The 19,141-nt window shown below is 40.7% G+C and overlaps 1 protein-coding gene across 3 annotated transcripts in view; it reads left to right on the top strand.

The window, feature by feature from the left end:
- Window positions 1-19,141, top strand: part of LOC111158924 (INO80 complex subunit) — a 133,035-nt gene that overhangs the window by 97,242 nt on the left and 16,652 nt on the right. For all 3 annotated transcript variants that reach the window (XM_022521266.1, XM_022521275.1, XM_022521257.1), the window contains 2 exons: window positions 1,145-1,272; window positions 12,113-12,207. In XM_022521266.1, coding sequence (XP_022376974.1) covers window positions 1,145-1,272; window positions 12,113-12,207 — 223 coding nt within the window. The remainder of the gene's footprint in view (window positions 1-1,144; window positions 1,273-12,112; window positions 12,208-19,141) is intronic.

The raw sequence follows: 19,141 nt of genomic DNA, 5'->3' as shown, positions 1-19,141 counted from the left end.
CATTGAGAACTCTTGGATTGCTCTCAACAGTCAGCCTTTGCAGTTCTGAGGGGGAAAAAAACATGGGTTTGAACCCAGAAACTAGGGATAGACCGTACATTTTTTAACAGTTCCCTTTTTTACTTTTAGTGGTTAGTTGTCTGTGTTGTCTCTCTATCCTTTGTCTCTCCTTTTTTGCATCCCATGGCCACTTCCACATATACACTTAAATCTCCCGGCCCCTTCAGCCTCGTTTCTTCCCTCTCTTAGTAGCAGCGATTGTTCAGGGCATGTTTATGGACCCGTCTGCAAACAGGAAGCTCTACTTCCTGAAATGTGATGGGAGTTGAATGATACTGAATGGATAAATGAAAATTTGAGAGCTAAGTGCTCTGTAAAGATCTCTGGCTAAAATGCTTTTTTTTTTTTCTTTTAATGGGATGAGGAAAGAGAAAGCACGAGTTAGTGAGTAAAAGCAGCTTCCATTTCACAGAAACCCAAAGTCAGTCCTTCTGAGAAACTGAACAAACTTTAGTGTCTTTATTGAATTACAGTTTAGGATAATGATATTTACCAGCCAGCCTATTCAAAATCATCCAGGAGAAGGAGTTTGTATTCACACAGAGGGGCAGGAATGGATATGTGTATTTGGATTTCTCGATATTTAAGTGTCTCCAGAGACAGGCAGAATAGCCTTTGTTTCTCTACATTCTCATGCTTTCAGGAGATGTAAACCATTTAGCCATAGAACTAGCAGAAACAAATATCGAAAGATAGGATGAAGAAGGAAAAGCAAGTTTCTCAGGTCACCTAGAGCAGATATGACATGGACCTCACTCTTAGATGTCCATGTGTACCTGCTGTCCCCTGAGTAAGGACATGGAGCAGGGAAACTTTGAGTTTTCTTAGCAGCAGATATCTGATTGGGAACTGTCCTTTGGAAGGGAACCTATACCTCCCTCTTTCAGGGTTCTTCTTCCCAGAGCACTACTGGATCATGATTTAACAGTGCTGTGCATTCTTCTCTAGAGTTACTTTCCTGCTCTTGTGATGACAAGCACCCTGGTTATAGTAATTTTGGCTGCATACAGCTTTGCAGTGAGTGATTTTGCTGCTTCAATTAAATACAGTTTCCCCCTCCTCCCCCCCCTTTTCTTCTCCCCAGGCAAGGAGAGCCTCATCACTGACAGTGGAAAGCTGTATGCCCTTGATGTCCTCCTGACTCGGCTCAAGTCTCAAGGACATAGGGTCCTTATCTACTCCCAGATGACCAGGATGATAGACCTGCTGGAGGTAGGAGAAGGAACCTTGGGGCCTAGGACACCTTGACATTTAACTTGCAGGAATCACATGTCTATGACTAATGTCCGTCCTGCTTAATGGAAACCCAAAACTTGTCTTTGTGATTTTACAGTGTATAAAGTGAGGAGAAGCAGCTCCTGGCAGATCTGAGAAAATGCAAAGGACTGTTACCTCCTTCCCTACACCTGTGAAGTAGAACGTCCCCTACTCCTTCCTTTACTAGGGAAGAAATTCCTTAATTTTAAAGGAGAGCAGAGTTAGGAATTACTTAAGAAGTCCTCTGAAATTCTGTATGGAAAACAGGACTTAAGATTAGTTCTCTGTATAGAAAACCAGAGAGCAGCTGTTCAGTCTGACTTAATGTAGTGGTCTCAGCTTGACTCCATACTGCGTTCTGCTGGAGGAACTTTAGCAAATACTAATGTCTTGTCCCATCCTCAGAGATGGTTATTTAATACCTTTGGAATGAGGCCTAGGCATCAGGATACTTTAAAAAGCTCCTGAGGTGATTCTCACAGGCAGTCAGAGTTGAGAACCACTGGGTTATGTTGAAAGATACAACTTGTTTGACTGTGCAGGGCAACTTCTGTTTCTTCAGTTAGCTGTGTTGACCTTCTCTCTGCTTTCTTGTTGTCTGAGTGGAGGCTAATTACTTGATGGTGAGGAAGTCATGGACATGGAAATAGGAGAGTGAAACTGAGGACAAATAATCACAAGCCGCCAGAATTAGCGTTTAGAGCTAGAAACTTGAAAAGCTGCTGGTCAGGGGGCTAAAGCACCTAGATGTAAGTAGTATATAAATATTTGCATGTTTTTCCATGGGCTTTTTATAGCTAAGGCTTCATATTCTAACCCTGCTACTCCAGGGAGTAGCTGGTAGTAAATATGTGGAAATTGGAGCATGATTATCCCTATCTAGGAATAAGGGAATAGGGATCATATCAGCACAGAAGGAATGAAGGCTAGCATAGGGAAGAAGTTTTAGGTTTCTGGAAGCCAAGCCTGGCTTACTGAATTTCTCAGTCAGTAGTTTGGTAATGCGTTAGCAGGCTCTTTTTAATAATCTGGCAACTTCTTTTAGCATATTTGAGGTCACTTTAATCACTAAGTTTGGCATTTAATATAGTGTTTAGTCCCTCAAATGCTGTCAACAGGCTGAACTTTCTGTTTTGTTCTACGGAATAGGTCACCTATTTCTAAATGATGGAAAAATGCTTATTGGTGCCTGTAAATCACTGTAAGAGAAGTAATTAAGCCACTGTGTTTGCTGCAGATCTTACCTTGTGTTAAAGGTCCTAACAGCAGTAATCCAAAATAGAAGGACTGCCTGCATCTTTAATGTTCTGTTCAAACCAAATGATGTCAACAGCTCAAAAATATGAGTAACTTTCCTTCAGTGGGGCTTCTCTTACATAAAGTGCACTTGCCTTGTCCTGAAGAGTCAGGGAAGTACAGATGAAGTAGTGAACTTGCACTGCTGTGAATTATAGAAAAAGCAGTATACTAAAGATTTTGTAAGAGAAATCTCTCTTTTTTTTTTTTCCCCAAGACTATGTCAGTGTATTTTGGAGTCCTAAAGTTGCTTCATATTAAAGGAAAGTTCAAAAGTAAGTGGAGTAAGCTACCAAAAAATAACTGGCTCTGAGAGCTGAAGGGGAGTGTAGATGGTTTAAATTTGATGAATCCTACATTTATTTCCTCTTTCTATGTATTACACCCTTCTAGGTACTCCTAAATGTTACCAAAATCAGTGATTCAGAGTATGATAATGAGCTTTGTTCAGGATGAGTGCTGTAAACCCTTCCCACCAGGGGCACTTCCTATCTCTCTAATCCAGCAGGTTCTTTGGAGAGGTTTCTGGGAATGTGGACAATGTGGGTAGGTTTTACAAACATGGCAGCCTGAGAGCCTTCTCTAAATATAGTTGCATCTCTCCATGGGGAATTCGAAATTAGGGAAAACTGAATTTCACAGCTGCTGACATTCCTTAGCCATATGAATAACATGTATCTAGGATGCTGAAGCCAGAAAACATTGCTACTGTTTACATGTTTTACTGAAAAACTTAAGTGAAACTGTGTCTAGTTTCTTTTTAACACTATACTATTCTTTTTCCTTCAACATTACATTTCCTAAAAGTTCATTTGTCTTTTTTTGGGGGGGGGGGGGTTCTGTTTATTTTAATACTGTTTACTCAAATGACCCAGAGTCTGTATTTCAAGAGGCTGGTCCTCAAAATTTATTTTGTGGGCATGGAGTTAAAATGCCCACAATGTTTAATATATGTCTAATCATTTATTGAAGTATAAAGGTATTGTGGATCTTATGGCAGTGCAGGATTAGGTCTATATTTCTTTACCTTTTCAAAGAGTTATTCTGGGGTTTGCTTTGTTTTCAGATTTTACTTATTTATTTGACAGAGAGAGAGACAGCGAGAGAGGGAACACAAGCAGAGGGAGCAAGACAGGGAAAGAAGGCTTCCCGCAGAGCAGGGAGCCTGATACGGGGCTCCATCCCAGGACGCTGGGATCATGACCTGAGTCAAAGGGAGACACTGAACCGACTGAGCCACCCAGGCGCCCCTGGGTTTTTTACTCATTGTCATAATAGAAGCTTTCACTGTAAACATTCATTAGAGTCGTGTTTCAGCTTTAAAACATGACCTGGCGGGGCGCCTGGGTGGCTCAGTGGATTAAAGCCTCAGCCTTCGGCTCAGGTCATGATCCCAGGGTCCTGGGATCAAGCCCCACATCGGGCTCTCTGCTCGGCAGGAAGCCTGCTTCCTCCTCTCTCTCTGCCTGCCTCTCTGCCTACTTGTGATCTCTCTCTGTCAAATAAATAAAAAAAATCTTAAAAAAAAAAAAAAAAAAGGCCTGCCTTGTCATTTAAAAAAAAAAAATAAAAAAAATAAAAAAATAAAACATGACCTGGCATAGGAACCTAAGAATCATGTTATAGAAAGGCCCTTCTGGGGACGCCTGGGTGGCTCAGTTGGTTAAGCAGCTGCCTTCGGCTCAGGTCATGATCCCGGCGTCCTGGGATCGAGTCCCACATCGGGCTTCTTGCTCGGCGGGGAGCCTGCTTCTCCCTCTGCCTCTGCCTGCCATTCTGTCTGCCTGTGCTCGCTCTCTCTCCCTCTCTCTCTCTGACAAATAAATAAATAAAATCTTAAAAAAAAAAAAAAAAGAAAAGAAAGGCCCTTCTGTATAGATGCTTTCCCTTGAGTATGCTTGACCTTGCTTAAAAAAAAAAAAAAAAATACCTTGACTCTTGCCTTGCCTCTTCATTCTCAATGTGTTGGGGGTTTTGTTTGGTTAGTTTTAGATTAAAAAATTTTTTTTTGGTGACGCCTGTGTGGCTCAGTGGGTTAAGCCTCTGCCTTCGGCTCAGGTCATAGTCTCAGGGTCCTGGGATTGTCTGCCTTCACCTTGGCTCTCTGTTTATTTCTAGGACTCAGAAGAACCAAAATATGGTAAAAATCCACATACTTCTGTATGACCAGTTTTCCATTTGGGGAGAAATACTAGTTCTGGGCACTTAGTATTTGCTCAGTATTTTTTTTATGAAGTGATTGATAGCCTCTTTCTCTTGGGCAAAAATCTGACTTTAAGTTTCTTGTGAATATATCAGATCTTATTCCAAATAGAATTCTGTATTCAGAAATGTCTTATTCTTTCCCATGGTATCCAAGTACTGTTTCTAGATAGGAGATAAGAAAGCAGACTGCTAAACTTCCAGGGCCAGGAATTTTTAGTGTGCCACAGGCAGAAGTCAAAGCCATAGATAGAGGAGGATATGCTAGATCCCTAAATGTTATATTACAGATTTATCTTATATTTACTGAGTCATCTGTAGGGTCTTTGCTGGTGGGGGTGCTCTGGAAGCAGACAGGACCTCTCTGCAGTTGAGATGATGGTGTCCAGCTGGATGTCAGACAAAGCTTTTCCTACCATCACCATTTTTACCTGAGTTTGGAACTTTTCACCCCCTACCACCATATTCTGACAGTTGCAGAAAGCTTTTAACTCACTACAGATGACTTACATCATCTGGGTTGTCTCATTTGAGGCTCAATCCTGTTGGATCAAGCAGCTGAGACTCTAGTTGAAGGAAGTAAGTGTCAGTATTTTCTCTGAATACTAAAGTACTTGGAAAGGGTCAGCCAGCTGGTACTGTATGTGGTGTGATTGTTAAGTACTGAAACCCAGACAAATTTTGTACTGCACAGTGTATGAGAATAGTACGGGTCAGAATTAAATACAGATAATTTATAGCTAATGATGGCATTTGAGACACTCGGTTGTATAACTTACCTGTTCAGCAAGTACCTCACTTGGATAGGATTCATCCAGAATAGACCTTCTGTCATTCATAAGCTGCTTTCTCTTAGAACTCTTAGTTACCTTCGGGAGCTGTGATTCTGAACCTACCGGGAAGCTGGGTTTGCTAAAACTGCCCCCCGGAATGAAAAGCAAATTGGGGTCACTGTTAACTAGCATTTTGATTAGGCTTTAGGAGTGATGGAACTTACAACCACATTTATTCTGTTTCATTCGTTTCTTTTCAGGCCAAGCATGAGGAGGGCATTGTGCTCGGCAGATGTGAATATAGGTTAAATGTGGTCTTTAATTTCAAGAAATGTATCTAATGGAGGTTGTATCACACACAGCCGTCAAGTGAACTCTGATACTGGAGCCCAAAGTGAACCATAAAGAGAGCTGAAGATAGCAAGATGGATACATTTATTTCTAACTGGATCACTTGAGGAAGGGTTCCCATTGATAGTGACTTCTGACCTGAACTTAAATAGAATTTTAACCATCAGGGAGAAAGGCATTCCAGACTAAGGAAGCCAGATGTAAAAAGGCACAGAGTTGGGAAGGTACAAGACATTTGGGGCAGACTAGCTCAGTGTGACTGAAGCATATGGTATAGGAGAAAAGGGAATAACACACGTAGGGTGAGGGCAGATTATGATTGGCCTATATATGCCTTGTGATTAGGTCTTGCTCCAAAAGACTCTTTATATTAGATAAGAGAAGGATGGCTGCCATATTTCACTCATTTGGTACAATTTGCTTGGGCAACGGAGAGGTTATAATAGAGACTGAGGGGAGCCTTATTCTTTGCTACTGATATACCCCAAAGATGGCAAATGGCATGTCCAGGAAATAGTTAACACCAGGAGGAGGTTTGTGGATCATAATGAGTCTTTCCCCCAAATTGTTTGGGGAAAGTGAAATTGGGTTGAAGTGAATAGCAGAGGCAGATTTGAAATAGAAAAGAAGACTCAGAACGGAAGGCTCTTGTTAGAGATATACAAACATTTGCCTTTATTTTTTCAAATGCCCAATTACCCTTTTTTCTGTGATGATAATGGATGGAGATTATGGATATGTATTAAGAACCTTATGTGGGGGGCGCCTGGGTGGCTCAGTGGGTTGAGCCTCTGCCTTCGGCTTAGGTCATGATCTCGGGGTCCTGGAATCGAGTCCCACATTGGGCTCTGCTCAGCAGGGAGCCTGCTTCCTCCTCTCTCTCTGCCTGCCTCTCTGTCTACTTGTGATCTTTGTCTGTCAAATAAATAAATAAAATCTTTAAAAAAAAAAAAAAAAAGAACCTTATATGGCTTCTCCCTGACACACCACAACCACCTTTTTTTCCCTAGTGGTGGTGAGCTGCTCTTCCATGTGGAAAGCAGTAAACGGGTTAAGCTGGGGGCTCTTGGCACCAATTAACTTGAGTTCCAGTCCTAGCTCCATTACCCACTACCTATGTGACCTTAGAGACTTTACTTTACATCTGTACCGTGGGAGGGCGGATAACACCTGTCTTAAAGATGACTATAGTGAGGATTAGATAAGCAAAATACATACAGAATAGTGTTTGTCACTTAGTAAATGCCCAGTAAATGCTAGCCACCATCATCACCACTACTGCCAGATGAACCTAGTACCTTTAATTCACCACTGAGTTGTGTGAATGTTTGCTTTTATTTAGTGTACTTTATAGGAGTGAGAGGTACTTGTGGAAAGTATTTTGAGTTATACTGATAACCTCTGCAGCTACTGCTTTACAAGTAACTTACAGGTAGGATCCACTTCTCAAAGTGTATTTCAAGAGTGGTTTTCAAACTAGTGGTGTGGGGTAGAGGACAAGAAAATTAGGTAGAGATTAAACAGGTGGGGCCCTGGGCTACCCTTCTTCATCAACCAGAATAGTAATGCCTTTTTTTTGGTAAGATTTTATTTATTTATTTGACAGAAATTACAAGTAGGCAGAGAGAGGGCGGGGAAGCAGGCTCCCCGCCGAGCAGAGAACCTGATGCGGAGCTTAATCCCAGGACCCTGGGATCATGACCTGAGCCAAAGGCAGAGGCTTTAACCCACTGAGCCACCCAGGCGCCCCCAGAATAGTAATGCTTTTTATCTATTTTATATTAGAGGGGTTTCTTTTCTTTTCTTTTCTTTTTTTTTAATGATTTTATTTATTCATTTGAGAGAGAGAGCGCATGCAAGCAGGGGCAGAGAAAGAGGGAGAAGTAGACATCCACTGAAAGCCCGATGCAGGGCTTGATCCCAGGACTCTCAGATCACGACCTAAGCCAAAGGCAGATACTTAACTGACTGAGCCACCCAGGATTCCTTAGAGGGGTTTCATATAAGATTTCCCTTGGGAAAAGAAAAAGTTCCAGTGCTTTTGAAATAGTATAATAATGTTGTTCTCCAACAATGTTTCTCAAACTTAAATGTACTTACAAGTAATACATGTTAAAACAAATTCTGATTCATTAGTTATGGGGTGTATCCCTCAGTTCTACATTTGTTTTTGTTTTTGTTTTTTGTTTTTTTATTAAAGTAGGTTTCCCTCCCAGCATGGAACCCAGCACAACCTCAACAACCCTTGAGGTCAAGAGTCGGATGCTTAACCGACTGACCTACCCAAGTGCCCCTCAATTCTGCATTTTTAACAAATTGCGGGTGTTGCCAGTGCCGCTTATCTGAAGGCCATGCTGCAGTAGCAAGATGCTGACGGACCCCGTCCTGCCTTCTCTTTGTAGTGGTGGTTCTCAGCTGCAGATAGAGGGTATCTCTTGCACTCATCTTTGGAGTTTTTTAAAAATAAACCAGTCCGGGCCCTATCCCAGACCTACAGAGTCTGAGTCCCTGGGGTGGGTGCAGGCACATGTATTTTTAATCCTGGTTGAGGATCACTACTCAAATACCAAGAGTACATCTTGTCCATAACCCCTTTGGCTTCTTCAGTAATTCTTAAAAATAGTATCTAGTAGGACTGTATAGCTCTCAAGACTTCCTAAATGTTAAAAGCCATAATTTTTATTTTATTAGTTCAAGCAGTATTAGAATTTACTTTGGTTAGTAGTTATTGATCCCACAAGAATCCACTTGAGAGTACTGATGTTTGTATTTATTTAATTAATGGAGGATACTAAATTATGAGACAGCTGGAAGAGGAAGAAGGTCTCTCTTTGGTTTCTCTTCTCTCTTTGCTGCTTTAAGTGGAGTAAAAAGAATTGCTTTACAAGTCTCCAGGAAATTTAATCATACTGGCATATCATTTTCTAAGTCTTTGCTAAAGACCAGAAGGGACTTGGGTGAGAGATATCCTAGATGTCTAGAGAGTACCTTGTGTAAGGAAGGACTGGATAATGGTTTGTCTTTCTCTTCCATAAGCCTTCTTTAATGAGGAGTGCTAAGCATGACAAAGTTCCTGCAGACCATAGTAAAGTCATCCAGCAAGTGGTAATCAGCCAGTAGTGGTTCTCAGATGTGGAAATGAACTACAAGGAGTTGGGCATGACTGGGAATGTTTAAAATGGATCTTAGAAAATGTTACGATGTAGGGGCACCTGGGTGGCTCAGTCATTAAGCCTTCTGCCTTGGGCTCAGGTCATGATCCCAGGATCCTGATAGAGCCCTGCATCAGGCTCTGCTCAGCGGGAAGCCTACTTCTCCCACTCTCTCTGCTTGTGTTCCCTTTCTCTCTGTGTCTCTCTCTGTCAAATAAATAAATAAAATCCTTAAAAAAAAAGAAAAGAAAAAGTTATGATGTAGAGATTGTTAAATGGAGAGAGATATGTACATATATACATACGTACATACATATATATATGTATATATGAGATAGATTTTTAAAATAAATTTTTGAGGGGCACCTGGCTGGCTGTCAGAAGAACATGTGACTCTTATTTCAGGATCATGAGTTCAAGCCTCATGTTGGGTATAGAGATTACTTAAATATAAATAAATAAATAAATATTCACAGTTCTATGACTTAACCATTTATTGTTAGAATTTGTGTTTTGATTTTAACAAAATAGAATTTGACTTTATTCTAAATCTTTAGATTTTTTTAGATAATAGGGAAGCTGAACTAAGAAGTGGGCACATATCTTGAAATTAGCATTTGAAAGAAATGAGGCATTTCTTTCCAGATTAAATTATCTTTTCTAAACCACCCAGAATTTTTATTTATTTATTTTAAGATTTTATTCATTCATTTGACACAGAGAGAGATCACAAGTAGGTAGAACAGTAGGCAGAGATAGAGGGGAAGCAGGCTCCCCACTGAGCAGAGAGTCCGATGCAGGTTGATCCCAGGACCCTGAGATCACTACCCGAGCCAAAGGCAGAGGGCTTAACTCACTGAGGCACCCAGGCGCCCCATAAACCACCCAGAATTTTAGAGACACATCTAGAATAGCTTTGGTATAGCCAGAATTTTTTTTTAAGATTTTATTTATTTTTTTGACAGAGATCACAAGTAGGCAGAGAGGCAGGCAGAGAGAGAAGAGGAAGCAGGCTCCCCACTGAGCAGCGAGCCTGAAGAGGGGTTCGATTCCAGGACCCTGAGACCATGACCTGAGCCGAAAGCAGAGGCTTAACCCACTGAGCCACGCAGGCGCCCCATAGCCAGAATTTTTGAATGAATACTGGATTGCTTTTTTTTTTTTTTTTTTTTTTAAATCTCTGCCTTCATCTTTTAGCTGTATTTCTGTGGTGTGAGGGTGTAGACATTCCTCTATTCTGCTTTTAGCTGCTTTTTCCATGTCCATTTACTTGTTGTTTTGAAGCTATTTACTGAAATCGGATCTAAACTCATCTAAGCCTTCTGAAATCCCACTGCTCCCCTGGGTGGGAGAGCAAAGGCTTAAAGCAGTAAACAGAAAAAATTCACTTCTGTTGCCTCAGTAACAGGCTCTCTGTAATCAGCGTTGCTTTGACTATGGTCTAGGATTAATACCTCTGGTGTCATGCTGACCTTGACATATAAGTGATACCAACAGAAAGATCTACAAGAAGATTCCTTCATCAATGCTCTCACTGCGGTTAGAAGTTCTGGTTCAGAAGGCAAGAGTGCTTGTTGCAGAAAGCCCACCTTGTGGTAGAAGTCCAACCAGTAGCTGTCTCTGTGTATAATCTAGTTAATTGGTTGTTCTGGATGGCAGCATCTCCTGATTGGATTAGCTGCCAACCTATAGTGAGCCTTTCAAGACTATCGTCATGCTCTCATTTTTCGCCTTTTCCCCCGAATCCTTCCTTATGTAAAATACCCCCTACTCTTCTGCCATTAATCCAGTGCCATTATAGGGATGTTCCACTAAATATGAACTTGAAACTCTTCTTTGAATATGTTCTACTCCTCTTTGATTATCAAAGCCCTTAGAGAGCCACTGGAGAAAGAAAGAAATAGTAAAAATACATACAAACCACAATGAAGATGTGTTCCTCAGTGAGCTTGTCTACTTTGTCGACCAGCCTCTCCTCATAGGTACCCTAGCCAGAGACCTCTGCCAAGCCATTAAAGGAGTTTGGGTACTAACTTGCTCTGAGAGTAGGTTGCCACACGCACTGTACCAGCCATACCCAGCTGTAGCAGCCTCGTGTGCTGAAATACCCAACCAGGTATAATAAGAGAATATTGCAACAAATGAACATCTGACCATAGAGAATTAACACAGACATCTCCCAAATGTAGAAATAACTAGTCTTTTTCAATAGGAAAAAGTTATTTTAGAACTGAAATAATTGTTTCATGGTGTTTCTTATAAATAGGCAGCTATGTTGAGTTTTTGATAATGGTTCCTCTACAAATGGACTTTTTGAAGTGTAATCCATATAGTCGGGGATAAGAAAGAGGAAATCAGTGCTCATTTGGACATCATTTGTAAGAGGAATTGCAGCTTCTAAAGATGGCATTATGTTCTCTCCCTTGCATCTTTTGAAGTTTCTTCTCCATTATTAAAAGTTACAATTCCCCTTACAGGTGAGGTCTAGAACATGCTCTGCCATGGAAAGTTACCTCATCTTCTGTTCACTCTGATGCTTAGGCTTCCCTTAACAATGATTCGTGCTTTGCTGGGAGAAGAAAACTTGGGTTGTGAATTCAAGGATATTGGTCAGCAAGGATATGTTGGGGAGCAAAACACTAGGGCAGGTTCCTTATGGAAAGAGAACTAGATATTCCATAGCTGTGAGAAACATCTGGTCACTGACTGAAAGGCCATTTTTGTTACGAAATTTCATTTTATTTTGTTGGTTTATTTTCATGAAACCTACTGAAATCTGCAGGAATATGATTAGTTTCCAAGTTGAAATTGAGGGTGGCTGTAGTCTTCATGATACCTTCAGTTTTCACAAACTGGCAGTGAATTCATTTGCAAGTTAAGTTCTCGTACTTTTGAGATTACTTTCTTCTTGTTCTGGATATAATGACTTGCCCCAGTAAGGATGAAGTCGAAGGTGGGCAGATGTTGTGGGAATTAGAACACAGCAGTTTACATCTGATTTTTGTTTACTCTGATTGGCAGGAATACATGGTTTACAGGAAGCATACCTACATGAGGCTCGATGGCTCATCCAAGATCTCAGAGAGGCGGGACATGGTTGCTGATTTTCAGAACAGGTAACATTAATAGAAATTATAAAAATTCTCATTTAATTTTCCTTTAGTGCTTAAGATGATGAGTTTAAAAGAGATTTCAGGGGCACCTGGGTGGCTCAGTGGGTTAAAGCCTCTGCCTTCAGCTCAGGTCATGATCCCAGAGTCCTGGGATCGAGCCCCACATCGGGCTCTCTGCTTGGCGAGGAGCCTGCTTCCCCCTCTCACTCTCTGCCTGCCTCTCTGCCTGCCTCTCTGCCTATTTGTGATCTGTCTGATAAATAAATCTTTTAAAAAAATTAAAAAATTTAAAAAAAAGATCTCAGCATACCTCATACTTTTAAGCAGTCACGATACAGTCATTTTAAGAGGTAGCTAAATCGGCTTATATTGATTCAGATCAATGTGTGTGTGGGAGAGAGAGAGAGAGAATGAATACTTAATAATTTTTGTATTCAAAATATGACTTCTGGGGCACCTGGGTGGCTCAGTAGGTTAAGCCTCTGCCTTTGGCTCAGGTCATGATCTCAGGGTCCTGGGATCGAGCCCCGCTTCCTGGGATCGAGCCTCCCCCTTCCTCTCTGCCTGCCTCTCTGCCTACTTGTGATCTCTGTCTGTCAAATAAATAAAATCTTTTTAAAAAAATACATGTCTTCTTACCAAATTAGCTACCCTTTTATTTGGACAATAAAATAAATGATTTCTCTGTATGAATCAAGATCCTCCTTTATGTGGATAATATATGTGTAGAAAGAAATCCACAAGGCTGTATTTCTAAATGTTAACAGTGGCTGTCTCTGGATATTGACTTATAGTTGATTTTTAGTTTGTTTTCCTTACCTCTTTTGTATAAGTTTAAAGAAAATACCTTCCTTTTTCCTGTTTACCGTCAGCATTGTAATAGTAATACAGTACAGTATGACAAATTGCCGTGATGCCCAATCTGTTCAGCTGGCTGCTCTCAGTTACAGTACTTCTCCCACCTGATAATGAGCCTATGAAATTTCAAGTACCGCCTGCTGGATGCTGGTGGCTTATGGAGTCATAATTATCCTAAGTGCACGTTCTCATTGTAATAAGCAGAGTCTGGTTACTGCTCCCTCCAAGGGGAAAGCCAAGCTCCACTAGCTGGTAACAGGGCTCCTGAACTTAGACCTGGATAACTGAAGAATAGAGCAGATCTTAATGTTCTGTAAATCTCAACAGTTCTGGATTTTTGGACTTTAATTGTGTAGTTGGTTAGTATTTAAGTTTTGAATTCTTGGGAAGAAAATTAAGCACTTAGTCATTTGTATTTAGGCCACAGTTTTTCATTTCTTTCATTACAGTTTTAAAGCAGGGTTTACTTCAGATATAAAACAATTTAGCCTAAAATAAATTCATGGCTCCACATAGAGTGCCCTCTGATTGATATTTTTTGCTATTGCATGATGCTTTATAATGAAGCACAAGTAAGGAGATAACCCATGTTTCGGTTTACAGTCTTATACTCCTATAGCCCATAACTTCTAAGTTGAAGCTATACATCTGATTTCAAGTGGTTATTTGACCAACAATGGACAGGGAAGATCTGCTTTGAGCCTATTCCACTTGGTTACCTAGGAGCAACTGCGCTGATGGCCTAACCTAGCTTCTCACCTAACAGAAGCTATTGGCAGATTCTTAAATTGATTGAGACATGTATAAGCATAATACAGTTGACCCTCAAACAACATGGTTTTGAACTGCACAGGTCGTCCACTTATACATGGATTTTTTTCTGATAAATATAAAACAGTACTATAAATGTATTTTCTCTTCCTTATGCTTTTCTCTTTTTTTGTAAGATTTTTTATTTATTTATTTGACAGACAGAGATCACAAGTAGGCAGAGAGAGAGGAGGAAGTAGGCTCCCTGCTGAGCAGAGAGCCCGATGCAGAGCTCAATCCCAGGACCCTGGGATCATGACCCGAGCTGAAGGCAGAGGCTTAACACTGATCCACCCAGGCGCCCATTCCTTATGCGTTTCTTAATAACTTTTCTCTAGTTCACTTTATTATAAGATTATAATATAAAATACACATAACATACAAAGTATGTGTTAATCAACTGCTTGTATTATTAGTAAGGCTTCTAGTCAGCAGTAGGCTGTTAGTAGTTAAGTTTTTGGAGAGTCAGAAGTTATGTCCAGATTTTTGATTATGCCAGGAGGTTGCAATGGTAGTGCCTCCTATAACCCCATCATATTGTTATGTTCCCCCAAGAAAAATTTTTTAACCAGCTGATCTTAGTCTTTTCTTGATTCTGAAATCAAATGAAACATATTTTACTTGTTCCTTGCCTACTCCAATCTAAGAGCTTCAACTCTTAGGTATATCCTTCTGGTCTTTAATATGTATGTGGTTGTATTTACATGTTGATACCATATTGTGGATATGATTGCTTGTCCTGATTTCTTCCACTTAACATTATATATTAAACACCTTCACATATCGTTTAAAAAGTCTTTGTAATCATTTTTAATGATTAATACTCCATTACACTGGATATTTATACCATATTCCTGTTGTTAAAATATTGAGTGACTATCTTTGTTTACAAAGCTTTGTCAGCATTTTAGTTTTCTTAATAGATTCAGGCAAAGAAAATTACTGAGTGAAGGGATTTGAATATTTAAGACTTTTCAAATTGTCGCATTGCCCTGTAGAAAATTCTGCCAATTTAGAGTCTGACCAGAGCTATAGTATGTTGATTTGTTATGATTCGATCTTCTGAATCATAGAGGTACAGCTCTTCTTCTAGCTGACCCAGTGGACATGAGATCCCAGGCTCAGTATATTTTATAGTGATCTTTTAGTGGAAACGACTAGTAGATGTATCTAATTTATTACTTCTGAAACTGTCCATGTAATTTGTGGAACATTTGTTTGGGCAATCCCAGTGTCGCACGATAGTTTTGAAAAGCTTAGCTCTAAAAGAAGGGTATTTTCACCATTAAATTATACTAGATCTGCTTCATAAATACTTGTTTTTACACAGCTTTCTTGGGAAGCCTTACTTAAGCTTCCAGACCCTACAGCTGAGAGTTATTGAGGGAGCAAGTGATACTTATTGAGATTCAATATTTGAGTAGCCATCATTTTAACACATGTGTCTAATATTAGGCAAAATGAGAAAAAGAGACTAATGTCTCCTTCCCTGCCTACATGATGAGGTAGTTGACTAGAGTTGGAATTAGGAGTAGGACATAATCTCTTCTCATATATAGGGTCTGAACTGTGCCTGTGCTGATAAGATGCTTCCCTGGCAGACCCCTCCAAATGGGAAGTTCTCAACTTCTAAATTTGAATGACTGATGTAGCCCAATATAGAGAAAAGACAGGTGTTTTTGAAAACAAAAAGCATGGCTTGCCAAATATTTTCATTATTATAATGAAAAGACATCAAAAAGAAAAAAAAAGGTGGTTTCAACTGGAGAGCCCTGTGGCTCAAAGGTCAGCCAGAGTAAACAAGAACTCCTATAAAAAGCAATTTACATTCCCTTCATACAAGATTTATTTATGAGGGATCCTTCCAGGAAAAAGTCCGACTGAGACCAAAGACTGTTTGGCCAGGATGTCCTGACTGGGCAACATTCAGAACATGTGATCAGTGCATGATCCTAGAAGCCATTCACAAGGTCTTTGCTCTGGAGCCTCAGCCTTCACTTCCCTTCTTCCTACCAATGACATTTACCAAATGGATCACACACACACACACACACACACACACACACACACACACACCATCTGATCCCTCAGGGTGACCCTTTGGAAGACGTAAGAAGAAGTGAGTGTAGCATTGATTTTTTCTTAGAGTGTTGTAGAGTTCCAGCCTCTTCGTTCATTCTGGCTCTCTTTCAGTCATTGAGCAAGTCTTCACTGCAGTCGGTTAGGCTACATGCCCAGGACTATTTGGATATTTTGGTGCATAGTGGCCTCAGTGAGTCATTAAACAAGAATAAGAGTGAGAAGACCTAAGCATGTCTTTTCTACGTGATTTCGTAGGCTCCTTCACAGACCACCCAGAAGCCTGCTCTCGGAGGCCTGTTCAACAGAAACCCTGAGTTGAAATTCGTTTTCAGCCCTCTAGAGGGCACCCAAACCATCATGTTGCCTTCAGGGACCCTGTTTTCTTCCTTTTAGGCAGAGCCCCCAAAACAGTAATTCACATTATCAGTACTAGATTAATTAAGTTGAAAGGAACTTCTCAGCAGTTTGATTTAGATGTTTTTGTTTATAAATGATCCAGCGGTGTGTTTAGGATGGATAGTAATTTATTTTAACAATGTGAGGTTTCCATAATCCTTATTTTTCCATATCTGGGGATTTATCTCTGGCTGTCCAGACTATGGAAATGACCCATCTTTCTGCCTCTACCCTTTTTTTTTTTTTTTAAGATTTTATTTATTTACTTGACAGAGCTAGAGAGCACAAGCAGGGGGAGCAGCAGGCAGAGGGAAAGAGAGAAGCAGGTTCCCCACTGAGCAAGAAGCCTGATTTAGGACTCAATCCCAGGACTCTGGGATCATGACCTGAGCTGAAGGCAGATGCTTAAGTGACTGAGCCACCCAGGTGTTCCTACCTTTCTTTTTTTAAGTAGGTTCCACATCCAGTGTGGAGCCCAACATGGGGCTTGAACTCGAGACCCTGAGATCAAGACCTGAGCTGAGATCAAGAGTCAGACGCTTAACCTACTGAGCCATCCAGGCACCCCTGCCTTTACCCTTCCTTATTATTGTAGTTCCCAACTGCTTTCTACCTCCCTCCCTGTCTCATCTCTTTCCCCCGCCCCTACCTCTTGCTCAGGCTCTGGACTTCTTTAGGAGTTCCCAAGAGTTCCAGCCTTTGGGTGGTTCCATCAGCTCTCACACAGGTATGGGAGAGAAGCCTCTGACTGCTGCTTCTGTATCCACCAAAGCAAGAGAGAGAAGTATGGGGAGGGGCAGTCTTCTCAGGGTCAAAGAGGGAAGAATTTTTCTGTGGAGATTAGTGTAGCCATGGAAAGCTCAGTCAGTTTTTATTTGCAGCCTCACTGTGGTTAGATACGCTCCTCTGGGCTATGAGGTATCAAGCTTCCATTTACATCATCTTGTATCTATAGGAAAATGTGTTTGCAAACTAGCATGTGCCTTTTAACTTTTTGGTTTTGCCTCTATGTATTAACTATAAACGAGGACATTTTATAAACTAAATAAGTAAAGTTATGAAATATTAAACTTGTTGATAAAATTCAAGGATAAACTAGTAGAACTTCAGTGGCATATGGGTGGCCCGGTTCGTTTAAGCAGCTGCCTTCACCTCGGGTCATGATCCTGGAGTCCCAGGATCAAGTTCCGCATCAGGCTCCCTGCTCTGCAGGGGAGTCTGCTTCTCCCTCTGACCCTTCCGCCCTCTCATGCTCTCTCTCTCATTCTCTTTCTCTCAAATAAATAAATTAAATCTTAAAAAAAAAACTAGTAGAACTTCAGTGAGAGTAGAGTATAGAAATTTTGGAATCTGGCCTTATAACAGGCGTGCAAACATACTTTCTTATCATTTCTGCCTCTAGGAACCTTGTGTGTAACTAAATGCAAATAATGGACTGATTTCTCTAGGACCAGCACAGCTTCGTGATTAACCAGGAGGCTAATTTCAAAATAGTTCCTTCCCTGATACTCATGTGTACTGTTGATGTGTCATTGCTTAGTCACTTCAGCTGTATTCAGAGCATCCTCATTTTATAGTCCAGGAAACAGACCTTCAGTCAAATGACTTTACCAAGGAAGAACAGCATCAAGGGATAAATAAAATTCATTTTACACTGGAATTTAGTACCTCTTAGTACCTCTATGCCATATCTGAAACTTGAGTCATAATGCTCTTCCGACTGAGTCAGCCAGGTTCCCCTGTATTTTCTAATCTGTTCTATTCCTTTCTTTAATTTATTTCTTTAATGTTGTCCATATCTACCGAACTGAGTTCATGGCCAGTAATAGGTGTGACCTGCAATTTGAATAACACTGGTCTAAATGAATTTCTTGTTGTATTCCTCATTTTAATCATGAGAAAAGGGATTAGCAGCTTGATTTAAAGGACTGAAGTTTGCTCACTGGTATACTGCAGTTCCTTTCTCTCTGAAATGTTCTGGAAAATAACCTTGGGTGGCAGGAACATAAAAATGCAAGAGAATCTTAAAAAATATGCAAGAATTGGGTTCAAACTGAGCCCCTAGTTGTATGTGTGTACATAGATAAATCTTGTGGTCCAAGGCTCCTCAGTGTGATCTGGCTTGGGCCCTATTCCTAGAAGGTATTCAGTAAATATTTGTTGTCTGAATGAGTGACAGTGGCACCTACTGGTTTCCTTGTAATTCTGGGTTTCTTTATTATTTTTTTTTAATATTTTATTTTATTTATTTGACAGACAGAGATCACAAGTAGGCAGAGAGGCAGGCAGAGAGAGAGGAGGAAGCAGGCTCCCCGCCGAGCAGAGAGCCCGATGCGGGGCTCAATCCCAGGACCCCGGGATCATGACCCGAGCCGAAGGCAGAGGCTCAACCCACTGAGCCACCCAGGTGCCCCTCTGGGTTTCTTTAAAAGGACAAAGGATGTTAAGAGAAACTTGAGGCATCTGTATCCAATCATGGGGCCTATGTTGCCATTCATTAAAAAGTACTTTTTTTTTTTTTTTAAGATTTTATTTATTTATTTGACACAGAGAGAGAGAAAGATCACAAGTAGGCAGAGAGGCAGACAGAGAGAGAGGGGGAAGCAGGCTCCCAGTTGAGCAGAGAGCTCAATGCGGGGCTCAATCCCAGGACCCTGAGACCATAACCTGAGCCAAAGGCAGAGGCTTAACCCACTGAGCTACCCAGGCGCCCCTTTTAAAAAGTACTTTAAGTCTTCATAGATTGATCCTAAGTTCAGCTTAATATGTTGAACTCATGACCTGGTTCTTA

Source organism: Enhydra lutris, unplaced genomic scaffold (genome assembly GCF_002288905.1).
Source record: "Enhydra lutris kenyoni isolate GAN:26980312 unplaced genomic scaffold, ASM228890v2 scaffoldscaffold4, whole genome shotgun sequence".
Lineage (NCBI taxonomy): Eukaryota > Metazoa > Chordata > Mammalia > Carnivora > Mustelidae > Enhydra > Enhydra lutris.
Note: the sequence above shows the minus strand (reverse complement) of the source record. Positions and strands in the feature narration are given on the sequence as shown.